Below are 17,062 nucleotides of genomic sequence, written 5' to 3'. Positions count from 1 at the left end.
TTTTTTTAGAATGGGGAAACATGGGCATGTTTGAAAGCAAAGGGGAAGAAGCCATTGGAGAGCGTACACTTGAAGATGATAGTTACGGAGGGGAGAAGGGAGGGGCAAATGCTTTGATAAGGCGCAAAGGGATGCGGTCAAACATGCAGGTGAAGGAGGTGGATTGTGAGAGAAGGCAGGCGATCTCTTGAGATACTGCGGCGAAAGATGGGAGAATTGAAGAAGGGGCAGGAGAAAGGAGGGGCAGAAGGAGCAAGGGAGATTTTAGGGAGATCATGCTTGATAGTTTCAATTTTCTCAATTAAGTAGGTGACCAGGTCACTGGGGGCAAGAGATGGGGGAAGAGGGGAGACAGAGGGTTTGAGGAGGGAGTTAAGCATCTGAAACAACTGGCGAGGGCAAAGGACATGGGTGAAGTTGAACTAGGTGCTTTGAAGAGCCGTAGAAAATCAAAAAAGAGTCAGATGTCCCCAAGGGGTTTACAAGCTAGTGGAGATATAAACATTTAAATAAGTTCTGTTCAGCCAGATTGATCATCTAAACAGCCAGCAGTCTTTCTTATCCTCATCCCTTCCCTCCAGTTCAGCAAAAAACTTTCCCCAACATTTTCTTTCACCTCCTCCCACTCCTTGGGGATACTATGGAGTTAGGACTAGAGGATTTAAAATAGGGGCAGTCCTTTATTGAGAGTCCCTCCTCCAAGAGCAGTGTTTAGCCATGTGGCAGTGGGGAAGTGGGGTTGGAGTGGGCAGAGGCCACAGAATCCTTGAGCAAAACGAAGTTCCTTCAAGCCTCTTAGTGCCACTGTCAGAGACAGAATTTTGGGCCAGATGGGCCTGTGGTCTGACCCAGTAGTGGCCTTGCTGGAGTTCTTATGAAAACCCTCTGGGAACCAATGGAGAAACAGGAGATTCTTGGCCAGTAGTTATTCAGGATGCTTGTGAATGCAGGAGCTGGGAAAGTAAGAGAAGCATGCCTATTCCCCATTTCTTGCGCTAACCACTCTTACCACATTTCCTCTGTGTCATAGCCATTTTTTCTTTTTTTACATTAAAATATTTGCATTCTCAAGATGAACTCAGACAACATTGCTTTTTGGGTCATATTTTCTGGAGCAGAAAATGTTTTCCCCATCCATTCATGACAATTTGGTTTCTGCCAGTCTGGATGGACCTCGACCATTGTAATCTGACAGATCGTATTGGAATGTGGAGGCAGAGGATGGAGCAAGTAAAATAATCATTCCACGTACGTTTCCCCACTCCTCAATAAACCTCCAGTGGTTGCCTAACCGTCCGGCAGAAGCTCAGTCGGTGGCCTTAGGGCAATCAGCTCATTCCCCCCAGCCATCATTGCCCCCTCCCACTACAACCCAACTCACACATTTCATTCTCAGTCGACTTTATTGAGCACTTATCAAGTCTATTTATTGAGCACTTACTGTGAGTAGGACACTGTACGAAGCACTGGGTGAGTTACAAAACGATAGAGTTGGTAGACACGATCCCTGCCCTCGCTGTGTCAACCTAATCACTGTGCCTTGCTCTCATCTCTCTCACCATCAACCCCTTGCTCACACCCTCCCTCTTCGCTTAAACTCCCTCCCCCTTCATATCTGACAGACCACCAATCTCCCCATCTTCAAAGCCGAGGTGAAATCATATCTCTTCCAGGAAGCCTTCCTTGACTAATCTCTCATCTCCCCACCGAGTTTTCCTTCCCTTCTGGGTCACCAATGACATTTAGCATCATTGACTTAGGCTGAATGTTAAATCTTGCTCATTATTAAAGTTCCTAGTAGCCTCAGTCCAGCTTGCCAGGTCTGGGCTTAATTAGCAGTAATAGTATTTATTACACATCTACTATGGACAAAAATGTTGTGCCATGAGGTGGGAAAAATTTCACAGATGAAAATTAGACGAGCTCCCTGCCCTTAGAGCACTTGCATTCTGCACAGCGGGCAGGGCAGATTGGTGATGGAGTCACCAGGAGATGTGAAATAACAAAAAAACAGAAAAAACCTATAAAGACAAAGATAAGAATAACTTTCATGGGAATTTGTTTCAGGTTTTTCACCACCTAAGCAGGACCTTTTGTTGTTTATTTTTCTTTCTTTTTCATAGTATTTAAGCCCTTACTATGTGCCAGGCACTTTACTAAATACTGGGGTAATAATAATAATAATGTTGGTATTTGTTAAGCGCTTACTATGTGCAGAGCACTGTTCTAAGCGCTGGGGTAGATACAGGGTAATCAGGTTGTCCCACGTGAGGCTCACAGTTAATCCCCATTTTACAGATGAGGTAACTGAGGCACAGAGAAGTTAAGTGACTTGCCCACAGTCACACAGCTGACAAGTGGCAGAGCCAGGAGTCGAACCCATGACCCCTGACTCCGAAGCCCAGGCTCTTTCCACTGACCCACACTGCTTCCCCAGGGTATAGGTAGGTATAAGCTAATCAGGTTGGACACAGTCCATGTTCCACATGGGGCACCCATGGGTCCTAATTCCCATTTTATAGATGAGGTAACCGAGGCACAGAGAAAGTCACAGCAGACAAGTGGCAGAATAGGGATCAGAATCCAGGACCTTCTGACTCCTAGGCTTGTGCTCTATCCACTAGGCCATGCTGCTCCGCAGTACTTAGTAAGTTTTAATAATTACCGTGGTTGTTATTTGCACCTTTCCAGCCCCCAAGTCCATCCCTGTGGTATCCTGGCTCTGCCCAAAAACTCCAACCCCAACATTCAAAAGTTTCAGAAGGCCTCAGTCCGCCACTTCTATCCTCGCCCTGTCTCGTTGGAGAGAAAGATGGGGCCCGACAGAGAGGGACATGGCAGTTGTTCATTCGTATTTATTGAGTGCATACTGTGTGCAAAGCACTATATAAAGGACTTGGGATAGTACAATATAACAATAAGCAGACACATTCCCTTTAAGGTGTCTTCTAGGAATGGGGTTTACACCTCAACTTAAGGGGAAGGAGAATACTTCAGGCTGTTGCTATGCCTCCGTCTTGGTGATTTGCCTAGGTGGCCTAGCAGATTTTCTTGGTGAAAGATGAATTTCATAGGTCCATTTGATTCTTGCACCTCATTTCCTATTTTGTTTTCCCTTTAGTCTAACTCTCCAGATGTATTTTTTAAAGTTTTTGATTCTGTTTTTAAGCCCTTTTCGCAGCACAGCCGTATTCTGTCAGTTGTCGCCTATAGAGAGCTCCAGTTGTATCCAAGCCCTTTTTGGATCAGCATACGGTTGTGTTTGCAGGGGTTATTGTTGGCAGTAGGAAAGGGGACCAAGGGGATGGGCTGGAAGCGGGGGCTGCTGGCCGTGGAGGAGGAAGGGAGATCCAGACGCAGCAGAGAAGAAGGGGAAGAGAGGCAGAGGCAGCTTTCAGTCCCCGCAAAAAGGGATAATGTCCTGGTCAGGTGGAAGGGGAAAAGGAGCAGGGGCAAAATTACCTCTTCACTCTTTCTGGAATTTTGTATATCTGGATTGTGCTCAGCTGCAGTCAGTCAGGATCTACAAGCTTGTGCCATGTTTCTTTTTTTCTCTGCTCCATTTTTTAATGGTATTTTTTAAGCACTTACTACATGCCAGGCACTGTACAAGGCACTGGGGAAGATACTTACTAAGGTTGGACACGGTCCATGTCCCACATGAGACTCACAGTCTTAATCCCCATTTTACAGATGAGGTAAATCGAGGCACAGAAAAGTGAAGTGAGTTGCCTGAGGTCAGAAGCCGACAGTGGCAGAGCTGGGATTAGAACCCAACTCCCAGGCCTGTGTTCTAACCAAAAGGCAACACTGCTTTTCTGCGTCACTGCTTTGAACAAAATTGGAGAGTGACTTTATTGGGGAATGCTTTTCAGTTCTCATCTCAATTCAAGCCTTAGAGAAGCAGCGTGGCTCAGTGGAAAGAGCACGGGCTTGGGAGTCAGAGGTCATGGGTTTGAATCCCAGCTTTGCCACTTGTCCGCTGTGTGACTGTGGGCAAGTCACTTAACTTCTCTGTGCCTCAGTTCCCTCATCTGTAAAATGGGGATTAAGACTGTGAGCCTCATGAGGGACAACCTGATGACCTTGTATCTCCCCCAGCGCTTAGAACAGTGCTCTGCACATAGTAAGTGCTTAACAAATACCATCATCATCATCGTCTCCCTCTCCTATAGTTTCTGGATATGTTTAATCGATAATCCTTTGAACAAGTCTTCTGAAATTTCTCTAGGAGTGGTTGTTTGCTTTCCCTCAGGTATTGCTCAGGATGATCTGGGCAGTCCCCTTTTTGTGTAATCATGTTTCTTTGTGGCCAGAGGGTATAAACTAAGACTTCTTCATTCCTGATTAATTTTCCTTAACTTCAGATACTTCGATAATGCAGTGTTCATTATCGAGGGACCAAATTTCACCTCTCCTCATGTCAATTAAGTGCTGAGTACAGTGCTTTGAATGCAGTAAGTGCTCCATAAATATGACTGAATGAATTGAATTGAATGAATAGGAGCAGTTTATCCCAGTGCCCTCCCTTTCCTGCCTCCAAACCCCTGCCCATCTCTGGGATTGTTGGGATGGGGGATAGATGGGTGTCCGGAGCTGCAGGGAAGCAGGGATTGGGGAAGGCTGAGTCCAGAGTCCCCACCTACCTCCTTTATTGCCTGGCCCCCATCAGACTGGAGAGTGGGGACCAACCTTGTCACGCAGTCTACTCCTGAGGCACCCCAGACCCTCTAACCAGTAGAATTGAGGTGACTTGTCAAGGGATAGTGTGACCCCCTAGGGGGGCTGCATCTAAACTTTACTATAGCTGTTAATACTATATTATGGATAGGCATAAAATGTGAACAGAAATTGGGCCTCTGTATTGGAAGATCCAGTTCCTCCAATCAATCATAGCAAATACCACAACTATTATTGTTATTATTAATATTAAGCACTCAGTATGTGCCAAAAACTGTGCTGAGTGCTGCTGTAGGTGCCATCAGATCAGACACAGCTCATTCTCTGGACTCCTTGTGATCAGGGAATGTGTCTGTTTTCTGGTATACTGTACTCTTCCTAGTGCTTAATACAGTGCTCTGCACACAGTAAGCACTCAATAAATACTGCTGACTGTCACAGTCACTACTCCAAGTAAGGAGCACAGTCGAAGAGGGAGGGAGAACTGGTATTTAATTCCCATTTTACAGATGAGGACACAGAGGCACTGAGAAGTACAGTGACTTGCCCCAGGTCACACAGCTGGTAAACGTGGATCTGGGGATTAGAAGCCAATCAGTCATTCAGTGGTATTTATTAAGCATTTACTGTGTGCAGAAAACTCTACTAAGCGCTTGGGAGAGTACAGTACAACAGAGTTAGTAGAGACGTTCTCTACGCACAAAAAGCTGATGGTCTCCCGGGGAGAGACAGACATTAAAGTGGATTGGGGAGCGGGGAAATAGTAAAGTATAAGAATATTTACTTAAGTATCATGTGGCTGGGGTGAGTATTAAAGTGCTTAAGGGGTACACAGCCAATTAGTTGACCCCGGGGGGAGGGCAGACAGGGGAAAGACTATAAGATCACTGTGGGCAGGGACTGTGTCTTTTGTATTGTGGGGTACTCTCCCAAGTGCTTAGTACAGTGCTCTGCACACAGTATGCGCTCAATAAATGTGATTTATTTTGAAAAAGGGGGCCTTAGTCTACAACTCTTTTTATTTTCTGTTTAGATGGCATCCAAGGCCCATTATCTTCAAAGCTCAATTAGTTTAAATGTGTTTTGGACGCATTTGTTTATGCGTAAATGTAGACTAGATTCGAATCTTTGAGGCTGTTCCCTAACAAAGAGAATAGTGTGTGTTAAATAGCGTGGGAGGTAATGGGGCTAAGATATTTGGAGGGCAGGGAAAGGAACCTTTCATCACCTGAAAAAATATGAGCATTTTGTCATTGAGTGACTGTTCTCTCAACCAGACCCAAGAATTTCTGGTTTAGGGTAGGGGAATATTGAATAACCAACTTCAAAAATGCTCTACTTTGGAAATCCCTAAAGTGCTAATTACTTAGGGGTGGCTCAAGTTCTTCAACTGGTCTTTCTTTAGTGCAGTGTGATTTCCAGTATTCAGTATTGCTTTATGCCATTGGCCCAGACCTGATCTTATGATAGCCTTTCCATTACGAACCCTGGGATTGGAAGGGATGAACACTCACCTCTTCTGAAAGATGGCAGAATTCAGTAATACTCTCGAAGAACACTGTGGATCAATCAGCAAATATTTTATTTAAATGCCCTCAAGGTACAACCCTCTTTTGTGGGAGCTAGGAGTGGGAATTTGCTTGTGGACAGATTGATCTGTCTTTGGGGGGAAGAGAGGCAGTTGCCAAGGGTCATCATCATTCTAGCTGAATTTCTTGCAGCTACAGTCTTTGGTAGGGCAAGAGCTGCATAGATGTCTGGTTAACTTCTCCAGGGAGGGAGAAAGGGAGAGAAGAGAGAGGGATATGGAGATTATCACCAGAAGATAGGTAGGCAGAAAATATAAATTAAAGTACAAAGAAAGTTTTTCTTAAATTGGTATTTCACAGGAACGCATTCTAGGAAAAGCAGCGTGGCCTAATGGAGAGACCCTGACCCTGGGAGTCAGAACGACCTGGGTTCTAATCCTGGCTCTTCCAGTTGCTTGACGTGTGACCTTGGGCAAGTTTTTGCCTCAGTTTCCTCAACTGTGAAATGGGGATAACTGTTCTCTTCTACTTAGTCTGTGAGCTCCATATGGGACAGGGACTGTGTCCAATCTAATTAACTTTTACCTTCCTCAGCATTTAGTAAGCACTTAACGCGTAGTAAACACTATACACATATCATCAGTCTAATTAATCCAGCGTGGACTTTCTCATGGCCATTAGATAGATAATAATCTCCTCGTGGGCAGCCATGTCTGTCAACTATATTGGACTCACCCAGGTGCTTAGTACAATCATCTGTACATAGTAAGCGCTCTCAATAAGAATCATTGATTGATTGGTTGGTCTTAAGTTTTGACTGTATTTTCTCGTTAGAGGAGCACTAAATGCGGAAAGTCAGATAAACACAAATCCAGTTGGTAATTATTTTTATAAGCTCGAGAGAATGGGGTTTTTTTCCATGAATAAAATACTAGGCAAGCATGGGGAAAGCGTCACCCATACAGATGGTTCGGAAGAATATTTATTAAGAACCTACTTTGAGCAGAGCAGGATTACAAGAGAATTAGCTATGGTTTCTGCTCTCGAGGGATTTAGAATCAAGCAAGAGAGACAGGATAAATACAGATACACATAAAATTAAACCAAAGTGCAGAGCCAGGGACAAAAAACGTTAAGTTCAAAAAACTGAACAGCTAGGTTACAGAGGGTGCAGAAATAATGGAATAATGTTGGTATTTGTTAAGCGCTTACTATGTGCAGAGCACTGTTCTAAGCGCTGGGGGTGATACAGGGTCATCAGGTTGTCCCACGTGAGGCTCACAGTTAATCCCCATTTTACAGATGAGGTCACTGAGGCCTAGAGAAGTGAAGTGACTTGCCCACAGTCACACAGCTGCCAAGTGGCAGAGCCGGGAGTCGAACCCATGACCCCCGCCTCCCAAGCCCAGGCTCTTATATATGGGCATCTGGGTAGCTAGAGTAATAATTCTAATTGGTAATAAGTGGATAATTACAACAGAGAAGCAGTGCGGCCTAGTGGAAAGAGCATGGGCCTGAAAGTCAGAGGACCTGGGTTCTAATCCCTGCTCTGCCAATTGCTTGCTGTGTGACCTTGGGCCAGTCACTTAATTCTCTGTGCCTCCGTTTCCTTAACTGTAAAATGGAGATTAAATCCTTACTCCCTCCAATTTAGACAGTGAGCCTCATGTGGGAAAGAGCTGCGATCAATCCAGTAAGCTTGTATCTATCCCAGTGCTCGGACCAGTGCTCGATATGTAGTGCCTAACAAATACCATAAAACTGTTGTGCTACGTTTTGAGCACTTGCCCTGGGCCAAGCGCCGTACTAAGCATTGGGTAGATACAAGATAGGCAGATTGGGCATAATTTCTGCCCCACATGTAGGTCACAGGGTGAGCGGGAGAAAGAGTGAGGACTTTATCCCCACTTGTATAGCTGAGGAAACTGAAACATAGGGTTTCACAGTGATGGGCAGAGCAGATATGACTGTTTCAGTCATAAAAAGCAGTGCTAGGGTGGTTAGGAAAAACTCAAAGCAAAACTTGCTACTGTATATTGAGGATACGGAGACCTCTAGTGGCTCAGTGCATTTCCACTCTGGAAGTAAAGTCCGGCACAACACTGTGCAGTGATGCTACATAATAAGAATAATAATTGTATTTGTTAAGTGCTTACTGTGTGCCTGGAACCGTTCCACGTGTTGGGGTGGATACAGTCAAATCGGGTTGGACCCAATCCGTGTCTGGCTTAGGGTTCACAGTTTTATTCCCCGCTTTACAGATGAGGTTACTGAGGCCCAGAGAGGGAAGTGACTTGCCCAAGGGCACACAGCAGATAAGCGGCCGAGCTGGGATTAATAATGTTGGTATTTGTTAAGCGCTTACTATGTGCCGAGCACTGTGCTAAGCGCCGGGGTAGATACAGGGTCATCAGGTTGTCCCACGTGAGGCTCACGGTCTTCATCCCCATTTTCCAGATGAGGGAACTGAGGCACAGAGAAATGAAGTGACTTGCCCACAGTCACACAGCTGACAAGTGGCAGAGTCAGGATCTGAACCCATGACCTCTGACTCCCAAGCCCGTGCTCTTTCCGCTGAGCCACGCTGCTTCTCATTAGAACCCATGACTCCCAGGCCCGTGCTCTATCCACTACGCCATAATAATAGTAGTACTCGTTGAGCACTTATTATGTGCCAGGTAAGGTATTAAGCGCTGGGGTAGATACAAGATAATCAGATCAGACTCAGAACTCAGAAAGATAAGGAGATATGTTATCAATTCAGTAGAATAGAGGTAAGCTTAAAAAAAATTGAAAATAAAAAACGAAGTGCAATGCTCATATATCATAGAACTTCTTGCCCTAGGTGAAAATGGGGAAGTGTTCTAGTCCAGCATAAACATAAAATAATCATAGTGCAATATGGTACCGCACTGAGAGATGGGGAAAACAAGAGAAGAGATAGAAAAGGAATGAAAAGTAAGAGATTGTTAAACTACGATCACCACTGCAAGTATTAAAAACAGTAAAACAGGTGTGGTCATGCAAGCAGAACCGGAGGTATGGCCTAATGGAAAGGGCCTGAGAGTCAAGAGATATGAGTTCTAATTCCTGCTCTGCCACTTGCCGTCTGTGTGACCTTGGACAAGCTATTTTTAGTGCCTCAGTTTCCTGATCTGATGATGTTGGTATTTGTTAAGCGCTTACTATGTGCCGAGCACTGTTCTAAGCGCTGGGGTAGACATAGGGGATTCAAGTTGTCCCACGTGGGGCTCACAGTCTTAATCCCCATTTTACAGATGAGGGAACTGAGGCACAGAGAAGTTAAGTGACTCGCCCACAGTCACACAGCCGACAAGTGGCAGAGCTGGGATTCGAACTCATGAGCCCTGACTCCAAAGCCCGTGCTCTTTCCACTGAGCCACGCTGCTTCTCTGATCTGTAAAATGGGGATTAAATACCCCTCCCCCTTAGACCGTGAGCGCCATGTGGGATGGGGACTGTGTCCGATCTGCTTTTCTTGTCCATGACTCGGCCCATAGAAAGCACTTAAATAAATGCCACAATGAATATTACTATTATTATTGTTTTAATCATCATCATCGGTAAAAGGAGAGTAATTACGTGATGCCAGGACAGGAGTAAGAAGACTAGAGGAAGATTAACATTTGAATACCAAAAAATATAGGTTGGGTGGGCTTGAGGGAAGAGTAATAGGTGAAAATAATAGCAACTCAGAAGGAGTGGAAAACATATTGAAGTAGCCCCGTCTCTAAAGGCAAAATGAGAAAGAACTGGATGGTTTGCAGTGATTAGATTTATGCCTATGCAATTTCATTACTGAAATATAGTCCATCTTTCAGTTTCTACCTGTCTACGTCCCTAATGATGAAGAAAAAAGTGACCCTGTACTCTTTGCCAACGGAGTCCGGAACACCATGGCAACGTAAGTATTCATAAGGGCTATGAACCCCAGCGGACATGTGAAGTAATGATAAATTGCAGTTTTATCGCTTCTCTGTCACTTAAACTGTATATTATCTTCCCTCTTTATATTATGAGGGAAGAGAGGATGTCAATCTTGCAGACCGATCCCAGTGTTCCTTTTTCTTCAGATATTTTTAGCACTTTCTGCAGTTTCATTGTCCGTCTCATAGCGGCTAGTGGCATAGGGATAATTCCTCCCAGCAGAGAGATCATCACCAACCTGGAGGAATAACTTGTGGGAGTAGAGTCAGGTGACTTGAGTTCATTCATTCTATTCATTCAATCATATTTATTGAGTGCTTACTATGTGCAGAGCACTGTACTGAGCACTTGGCAAGTACAGTTCACCAATAGAGACAACCCCTGCCCACAACGGGCTCACAGTTTAGAAGAGGGGTTACAGACATCAAAACAAGTAAACAGGCATCGGTGGCATTATTATAAATACATAGAATTATAGATATAAACATTATTAATAAAAATAATCTAATCTCAGCTCCACCACTTGTCTGCTATGTGACATTGGGCAAGTCACTTCATATTTCCGTGCTTCAGTTTCCACGTCTAAAATGGGGATTCAATCCTACTCCTCCTACTTAGACTGTGAGCCCCTTGAGGGACAGAGACTGTCTCCAACCCAAATATCTGGCATCTTTCCCAGCTCTTAGGACAGTGCTTGTGACACATAGTGCTTAATAAGACTGTAAACTCATTGTGGGCATGGAATGTGTCTGTCATACTGTTTTGTTGTACTTTCCCTAGCACTAGTATTCTGCATAGTAATCACTCAATAAATATAATTGATTGATGGAAGTACAGTAATAATAACTTGCACCTGGGAGAGCATTTGGTCCTCCGTTTGAAGACTCGGAAAGGATTTGAATGGTGTCATTAACTAAAGATTGAAATTTATTGTGTGAAGGAGATGTTGGGGTTGTTGGGAGACTCGGGAAGCATTCAGCATATAAAACCCAAGATGGATTATGAGACAAAAAAGTTGACAGCTAACATTGCTAATATTTTTCTAGGTGACCAGGCACCAAACATCTTCAAACATCCTTTGTTGCACACTGACGGAGACCATGCCAAGCTGGCTCTGTTCTGATACTCTTTTGTTGAACTGACATCAATTTTCTTTTCACTTGCCTCTGTGCGCCAAAATTTTGGCATACAAAATGTGGAGGTAATCGATGAAGTTGTTCTAATCCTGTAGTCTCAGTGGAAAATTTACCACGTGTCTATTATCTTTCTATTTTTCATTTTCTTTCATAGTAGAGAAGGGAACTTACACTTATGTTTCCTAGATTTTATTCTCTATGTTGTAAAATAACTCCCCAAATAGTGATGTCATTTATATTCTTGCAAGTTTTTTTTAATCCGCTAAATATTTATTTTTGTGAAATGGAAGATAGGGAAGGAGGTCAGACTCAGACAAGAATTGCTTTCCACCGATAAGAGCCACAGCAATAATACATAGTTTTGATGAAAATAACCTTGCGTGCAGCCTTAAGTCCTCTGACAACCAGTGCTCTGTATTTTTTTTGTGATTTTTATTTTCCTGACAGTTTCCACATCATTCAGTCCCCTAAGGGCAGGTGGGACTGTTAGCTTTCCTTTTAGAATGTAGTTTTCCACTCTCTAAGGAAGATCCAGGTCAATCCATCAATCAAAGGTATTTATTGAGCCTTACTGTGCGCTAAGCACATGGGGAAGTGCAGTAGAGTTGGCAGATCCGATCCCCGCCCTCTTAGAACTTACACTCTAATGGATCCGAATCCTGCTGCTCACTTTGTGGCTTTCTCCGTAGATTTGACAATCTTGGGTTCTTACCTTCTGGATTCAGATAACAGAGTTCCTGAAGAATTGTCCTCTTCAAAAGTTCGTGTAAAGCAAATGACTCAATTCTGTCAATCATAAAGCAGCAGAGGAAGTAAGGATGACTTCCCTGGACAATGTTCGTGTCCCTGGAGGCAGGGACAACCTTTTAACTCTTCTTTCAATCATGTTTTAAGTTTGGGGCATGACCAGGTGTGGCATTTGGAACTGAGGCATGTGAGAGAGGCACAGGTGAAGATAAAAGCTTTTCCACTCATAATTGTAGCTGGGCCACTTAATCCGGTATAACCAAATCGGAGCTTTTTTTTTTAATGGAGGTTTCAAAGTGTTTTCATTCACTTCTTCTTCTCTTTGTTAGCATTCTGAACGTACCCGTTACGGACCATACTTATGAAGACTGCAGGCTGATGATCTCAGCAGGGAAGCTGACGTTGCCCATGGAAGCTGGCTTGGTGGAATTTACTAAAATCAGCCAGAAATTGAAGTAAGTGCAATTTTAAAGGGCCGGCACCACACATTAAAAGACAAAAGGTCTGGTGAAAACTGAAAGAGCTTCTTCAGGAAAGTTAGGTGGATTCCTTTTATTTCCTTTGCTTTGCTCATTTTGATCTCTTGGATTCAGCAAGGTGGGTGTGATATCCAATGGCAGCTGCAGTCTCCCCTGTGAAATATAAATAGGTTGCCCTTACCAATAACCCTCATCATCTCTTCATGTCACACATCCATGGTTTAGAGCTTAAAACATATAGAAAAGATGTTGTCACTTCCCTTCAAGGGGTTCACCGTCGAAAAAGAAACATGGCCTAGTGGAAAGAACACTGGCCTGGGAGTCAGAGGACTTGGGTTCTAAAACTGTCTCTGCCACTTGTATGCTGTGTGACCTCAGGCAGGTCACTTCAGTTCTCTGTGCCTCAGTTGTCTCATCTGCAAACTGGAGATTCAATACCTGCTCTCCTTCCTACTTAGAATGTGAGCCCCATGAGGGAACTGTTAATCTTGTACCTACCCCAGTGCTTACTGTGGTGCTTGACACAAAGAAAGTGCTTTTTCATTCATTCATTCCATCATATTTATCGAGCACTTACTATGTGCAGAACACCCTACTAAGTGCTTGGGAGAGTACAGTAAATTGCCTAACAAATACCGCAATTAAAGAGAGACGAGAGGTTAACCCTGACCCACAAAAAGAGGTAAACAACGCTCATTTAAAAAGCACTGCGTATCCTCCCTAAGGCAGCTCTATTATCAAAGAGCACTTGGACTGTAATTTTTACCCAGAGTCTTAATAATTACAGTAATTGTGGTGTTTAAGTACTTACTGTGTGCCCAGCACTGTACTAAGCTCTATGGCCACATACAAGATTATCAGATCAGACAGAGTCTGTGCCCCACATGGGGCTCACAGTGTAAGTTCCCAGCTAGGAACAAACCTAGCTGGAGATTATTTTGATATTCAAGTTCATAGCACTCATGTAGGCTTGGAAAGGTCAGAGAATTATAGAATTATGAAAAAATCACATTGGAGCTTCTGTTTCATTCCTTCAAGAGATGTAGTGAAGTCTAGGAGAAAGAGCATAGGCCGGGAAGTCAGAAGACCTGGGTTCTAATCCCAGCCTCTGTCACTTGCCTGCTGTAAAATCTTGGGCAAGTCAGTTAACTTCTCAGTGCCTCAGTTTCTTTATATGGGGTTGAGATGGTGATAAGTACCTGTTGTCCCCACTTCTTAGACTCTGAGCCCGATGAGGGACGTGGACTGTGTCCTACCAGATCACCTTGTGTTGATCCCAGTGTTTAGTACAGTGCTTGGCACACAGTAAGTGCTTAATAAATACCCCAATCATTATTCCTGTTTGAGGCAAAGGCACAATTTATCCTTTAGTTGCACTCTTGACCATTACATTGTCCTAGTGTTGGTTTTTGGGGGAGGGAAGGGAGAGAAGCAGGGTTCCATCAACTGACTTTTGAGAGAGCGAATACCTTCTAATCAGCCTCAGTTCTAATTTTGTCTTGATATCTGAATTCTGTTTTACTTGCGTGACAGAGAAGCTCAAGGCCTAGTGGAACGAGCACAGGCCTGGGAGTCTGAAGGACCTAGTTTCTAATCCCAGCTCTGCCACTTGCCTGCTGTGTGACTTTGGGCAAGTCACTTAACATCTCTGTACCTCAGTTACCTCATCTCCAAAATGGAGATTAAGACTGTGAACTCTCTGTCAGAGAGGGATTTTGTCCAACCTGATTAACTTGTATCTACCCCAGTGCTTAGTACAGTGTCTGGCACATAGTAAGCACTTAATATCATTTGAAAAAAAAAACCCTTCACATCAGGATTCCCAGTGACCAATTAATTGCCTTCTCTTACTTCTCTTTCATTCACGTGGTGTAACTGGATGCTGCATTCAAATGACCTTTCTTTTAAAATTAAAACAACCTCATGCCTATTAACACGTTTTGCTTTGAGAATCTTTGTGAATCCTCTTTCCCTTCTTCTCTCCCTCTGGTTTAATTTTCTAATCTCAGTCTCCTCTTGTTTGTACAGATTAAATTGGGACGGGGTTCGAAAACACCTGGATGCCTACGCTGCCATCGCGTCGTCCTCCAAAGGAGGAAGGATAGGAATCGAAGAGTTTGCCGATTATTTAAAGCTGCCTGTTTCAGATGTCCTCAAGGATCTTTTCGCCCTCTTTGACAGGGTAGGCTGCTGTCTTATTCTCTGAATTGTGATCGGTCAAGCAGTTGGTGTTTTTACTGAGTGATTACTGTGTGCAGAGAACTGTACTAAGCAATTGAGGAGTCCAGTACAACAGAATTAGCAGTGCTTTACTTCGTGCTGAGCACTCTACTCAGCACTTGGGAGAGTATCATGAAACAGAATTAGCAGACATGTTCCCTGCCCATAACGAGCACAAACGTGAACCTTCTACTTATTTTAAAAAATATATTTTACCATTTACAACATACCAGGACTGGTAAATGTTTAACGTAGTGTCATTTTTATTTTTGAATTAAACTGGTAATATGTTAAAATGGAATTTGGACAGCGGTTTATGATCAGTAGATAAAACGGGCTAGGGTTTTGAAATGTTCATCAAAATAACCGACAGTCCATAGTTGTGCGGTTCAGTGTGTAATCTCTTCTTGGACAGTCTTATGCACTTTCTGGAAGATGAGAACTTCCAAAACTGATTTTTATAAAGACACTCTGTGTCTCAGAGTCCACTTAAGGAAGGCACAAAATTGCGAAACTAACCACAGCATTTAAAGTGTTCTCTGTTGCATGGATTAAAAAGGACAGAAGATCAGATGTGAGTCGAGTTATTTTTGTACCTTCAGTTGGCTACAGTGCAAAGTTGTATTCTAAAGAGGTTCCGTATTCAAAATTTACATCATAAGATTTTTGTTTCACTATTGTCTTAGCCAAGAAAAATGTTTTTGAGAAATGACATTCTTGCAGGTCCCGAGGGCAGAAACTACATACTTCAGCGGGTTGTTGTAGCTAAATGCACCCTAATGTGCCTAGGAAGATACCTTTGTGAATATAGATAATATAAATATTAATTTTTCAAAAGCTGCTGACATGCAGTCTTTATCCCTGCGTTCTCCCAGCATGCTTTTCAGGGCACAGCTACAGGGCCCAACTGCTGTTGGACTAAACTAAAAATGCCATCTTAAAACAGAAGTTAACATTTGAGGTAGAGCATAAATGCACCAACAGCATCGGAACCGGGTTCTGGAGCTCAGTTCCTTCCCTTGATATAAAGCTTTGACGTGAAGCTAAAATTCACATCTGAGGGAAGGAACCTGACTTTCCAGCAGATCCTCCAAACATGTTACCATAGTTCGCTAGAAATTCTTACCAGGAGCAGAGGGTGGGTTGGCATCACTAGTTGCCTCGGTTGGCAACTAGCTCTGAAATCAGAGGGAAAATGTTTGAGGATTCCGCCCACGATTCCCCGACTTGATGGGGAATCCGGTGACCTCTGCTTCTTTGCGTAAACTCTTAACCCCAGTGACAATGTCCCAGAGAGTAGTGGAAATCTACAAGGCGATAAAGACCATGCATAAATAAGTTCGGGAAACGTCTGCAGGTTTGGGAATTCAGATCACCCGTCCCGCAAAGCTCTAGGAATTGCTCCGGATGAGAACTAACGCGTCGCAGCTGGGTTGTCTTCTGAAGACCGAAGTCCTCAAGTTCACGTACTAGGTACACCGAGAGCTGTGCCAGTAGCGAGTCTCTCTCCGGCCCGGCCCGGCCCGTTGGCTTCATTCTCCTCTAGTGAAACAGAACTGCCCCTAGGGTAAAGCGCTTGGTGAGTCTTTGAACAATTCAGTCATTCACCCTTTCTGGCTGGCCCGGGCAGCTCTGCTAATGTATGCCTGGGCAGGCTGTTGTTTTTCCATACCTGAGCACTACGATGTGGATTGAGACATCAGCTTGTACCTAGACCTCACAAACAGCTCATCTGTTCCGTTTTTAACGCACGTGCTTGCCTGTGCATGTGAAAGTTTGCTCTGCTCGAGAAGTCTGAATAATACAACGGAGAGGCGTATTAGCCCATCGGATCCGTATGTCCTCCTACGATATATGGCTTAACTCCGTGATTTGCAGGGGGAGGATTTGATGGAGTAGAGACAGAAGATCGGATAGCTGCCTGTTCTGGATCTGGGCCGTTTAATCCATTCTCTCTTTCAAAAACAATCTGCCCTTCTGGCTTGCTTCCTTTTGGGCTGTAGGCCGAGTAATGCGAAAGTCTGAATTTGAAAGACACGTATTATGTAGTGAGGTGGATCTTGATGAGCTGCCATACTTTCAGATCCTCAAAGTAATAATAATAGTCCTGCTTTTTAAGTGCTTATTATGTGCTGAGCACTGGCGTAGATGCAATACAATCCAGTCGGTCTGTTTGAGAGAGTTTAGTTCAATTGTGGTATGTTAGTGAATTTACATAGAATCAATCAAATAGTTATATTTATTAAGCACTTACTACGTGCAGAGCACTGTATTGAGTGCTTGGTCGAGTTCAACATAGTTGATAGACATGTTCCTTGCCAAC

General features: G+C 43.8%; 1 protein-coding gene across 3 annotated transcripts in view; it reads left to right on the top strand.

Annotated features, from left to right (window-relative positions):
- The window catches only part of LPCAT2 (lysophosphatidylcholine acyltransferase 2), a 55,173-nt gene that overhangs the window by 22,359 nt on the left and 15,752 nt on the right, over nt 1-17,062 (top strand). For all 3 annotated transcript variants that reach the window (XM_029076202.2, XM_007669435.4, XM_001508376.5), the window contains exons 9-11: nt 10,052-10,134; nt 12,370-12,495; nt 14,548-14,701. In XM_029076202.2, coding sequence (XP_028932035.1) covers nt 10,052-10,134; nt 12,370-12,495; nt 14,548-14,701 — 363 coding nt within the window. The remainder of the gene's footprint in view (nt 1-10,051; nt 10,135-12,369; nt 12,496-14,547; nt 14,702-17,062) is intronic.

This window comes from Ornithorhynchus anatinus, chromosome 11 (assembly GCF_004115215.2).
Source record: "Ornithorhynchus anatinus isolate Pmale09 chromosome 11, mOrnAna1.pri.v4, whole genome shotgun sequence".
Lineage (NCBI taxonomy): Eukaryota > Metazoa > Chordata > Mammalia > Monotremata > Ornithorhynchidae > Ornithorhynchus > Ornithorhynchus anatinus.
Note: the sequence above shows the minus strand (reverse complement) of the source record. Positions and strands in the feature narration are given on the sequence as shown.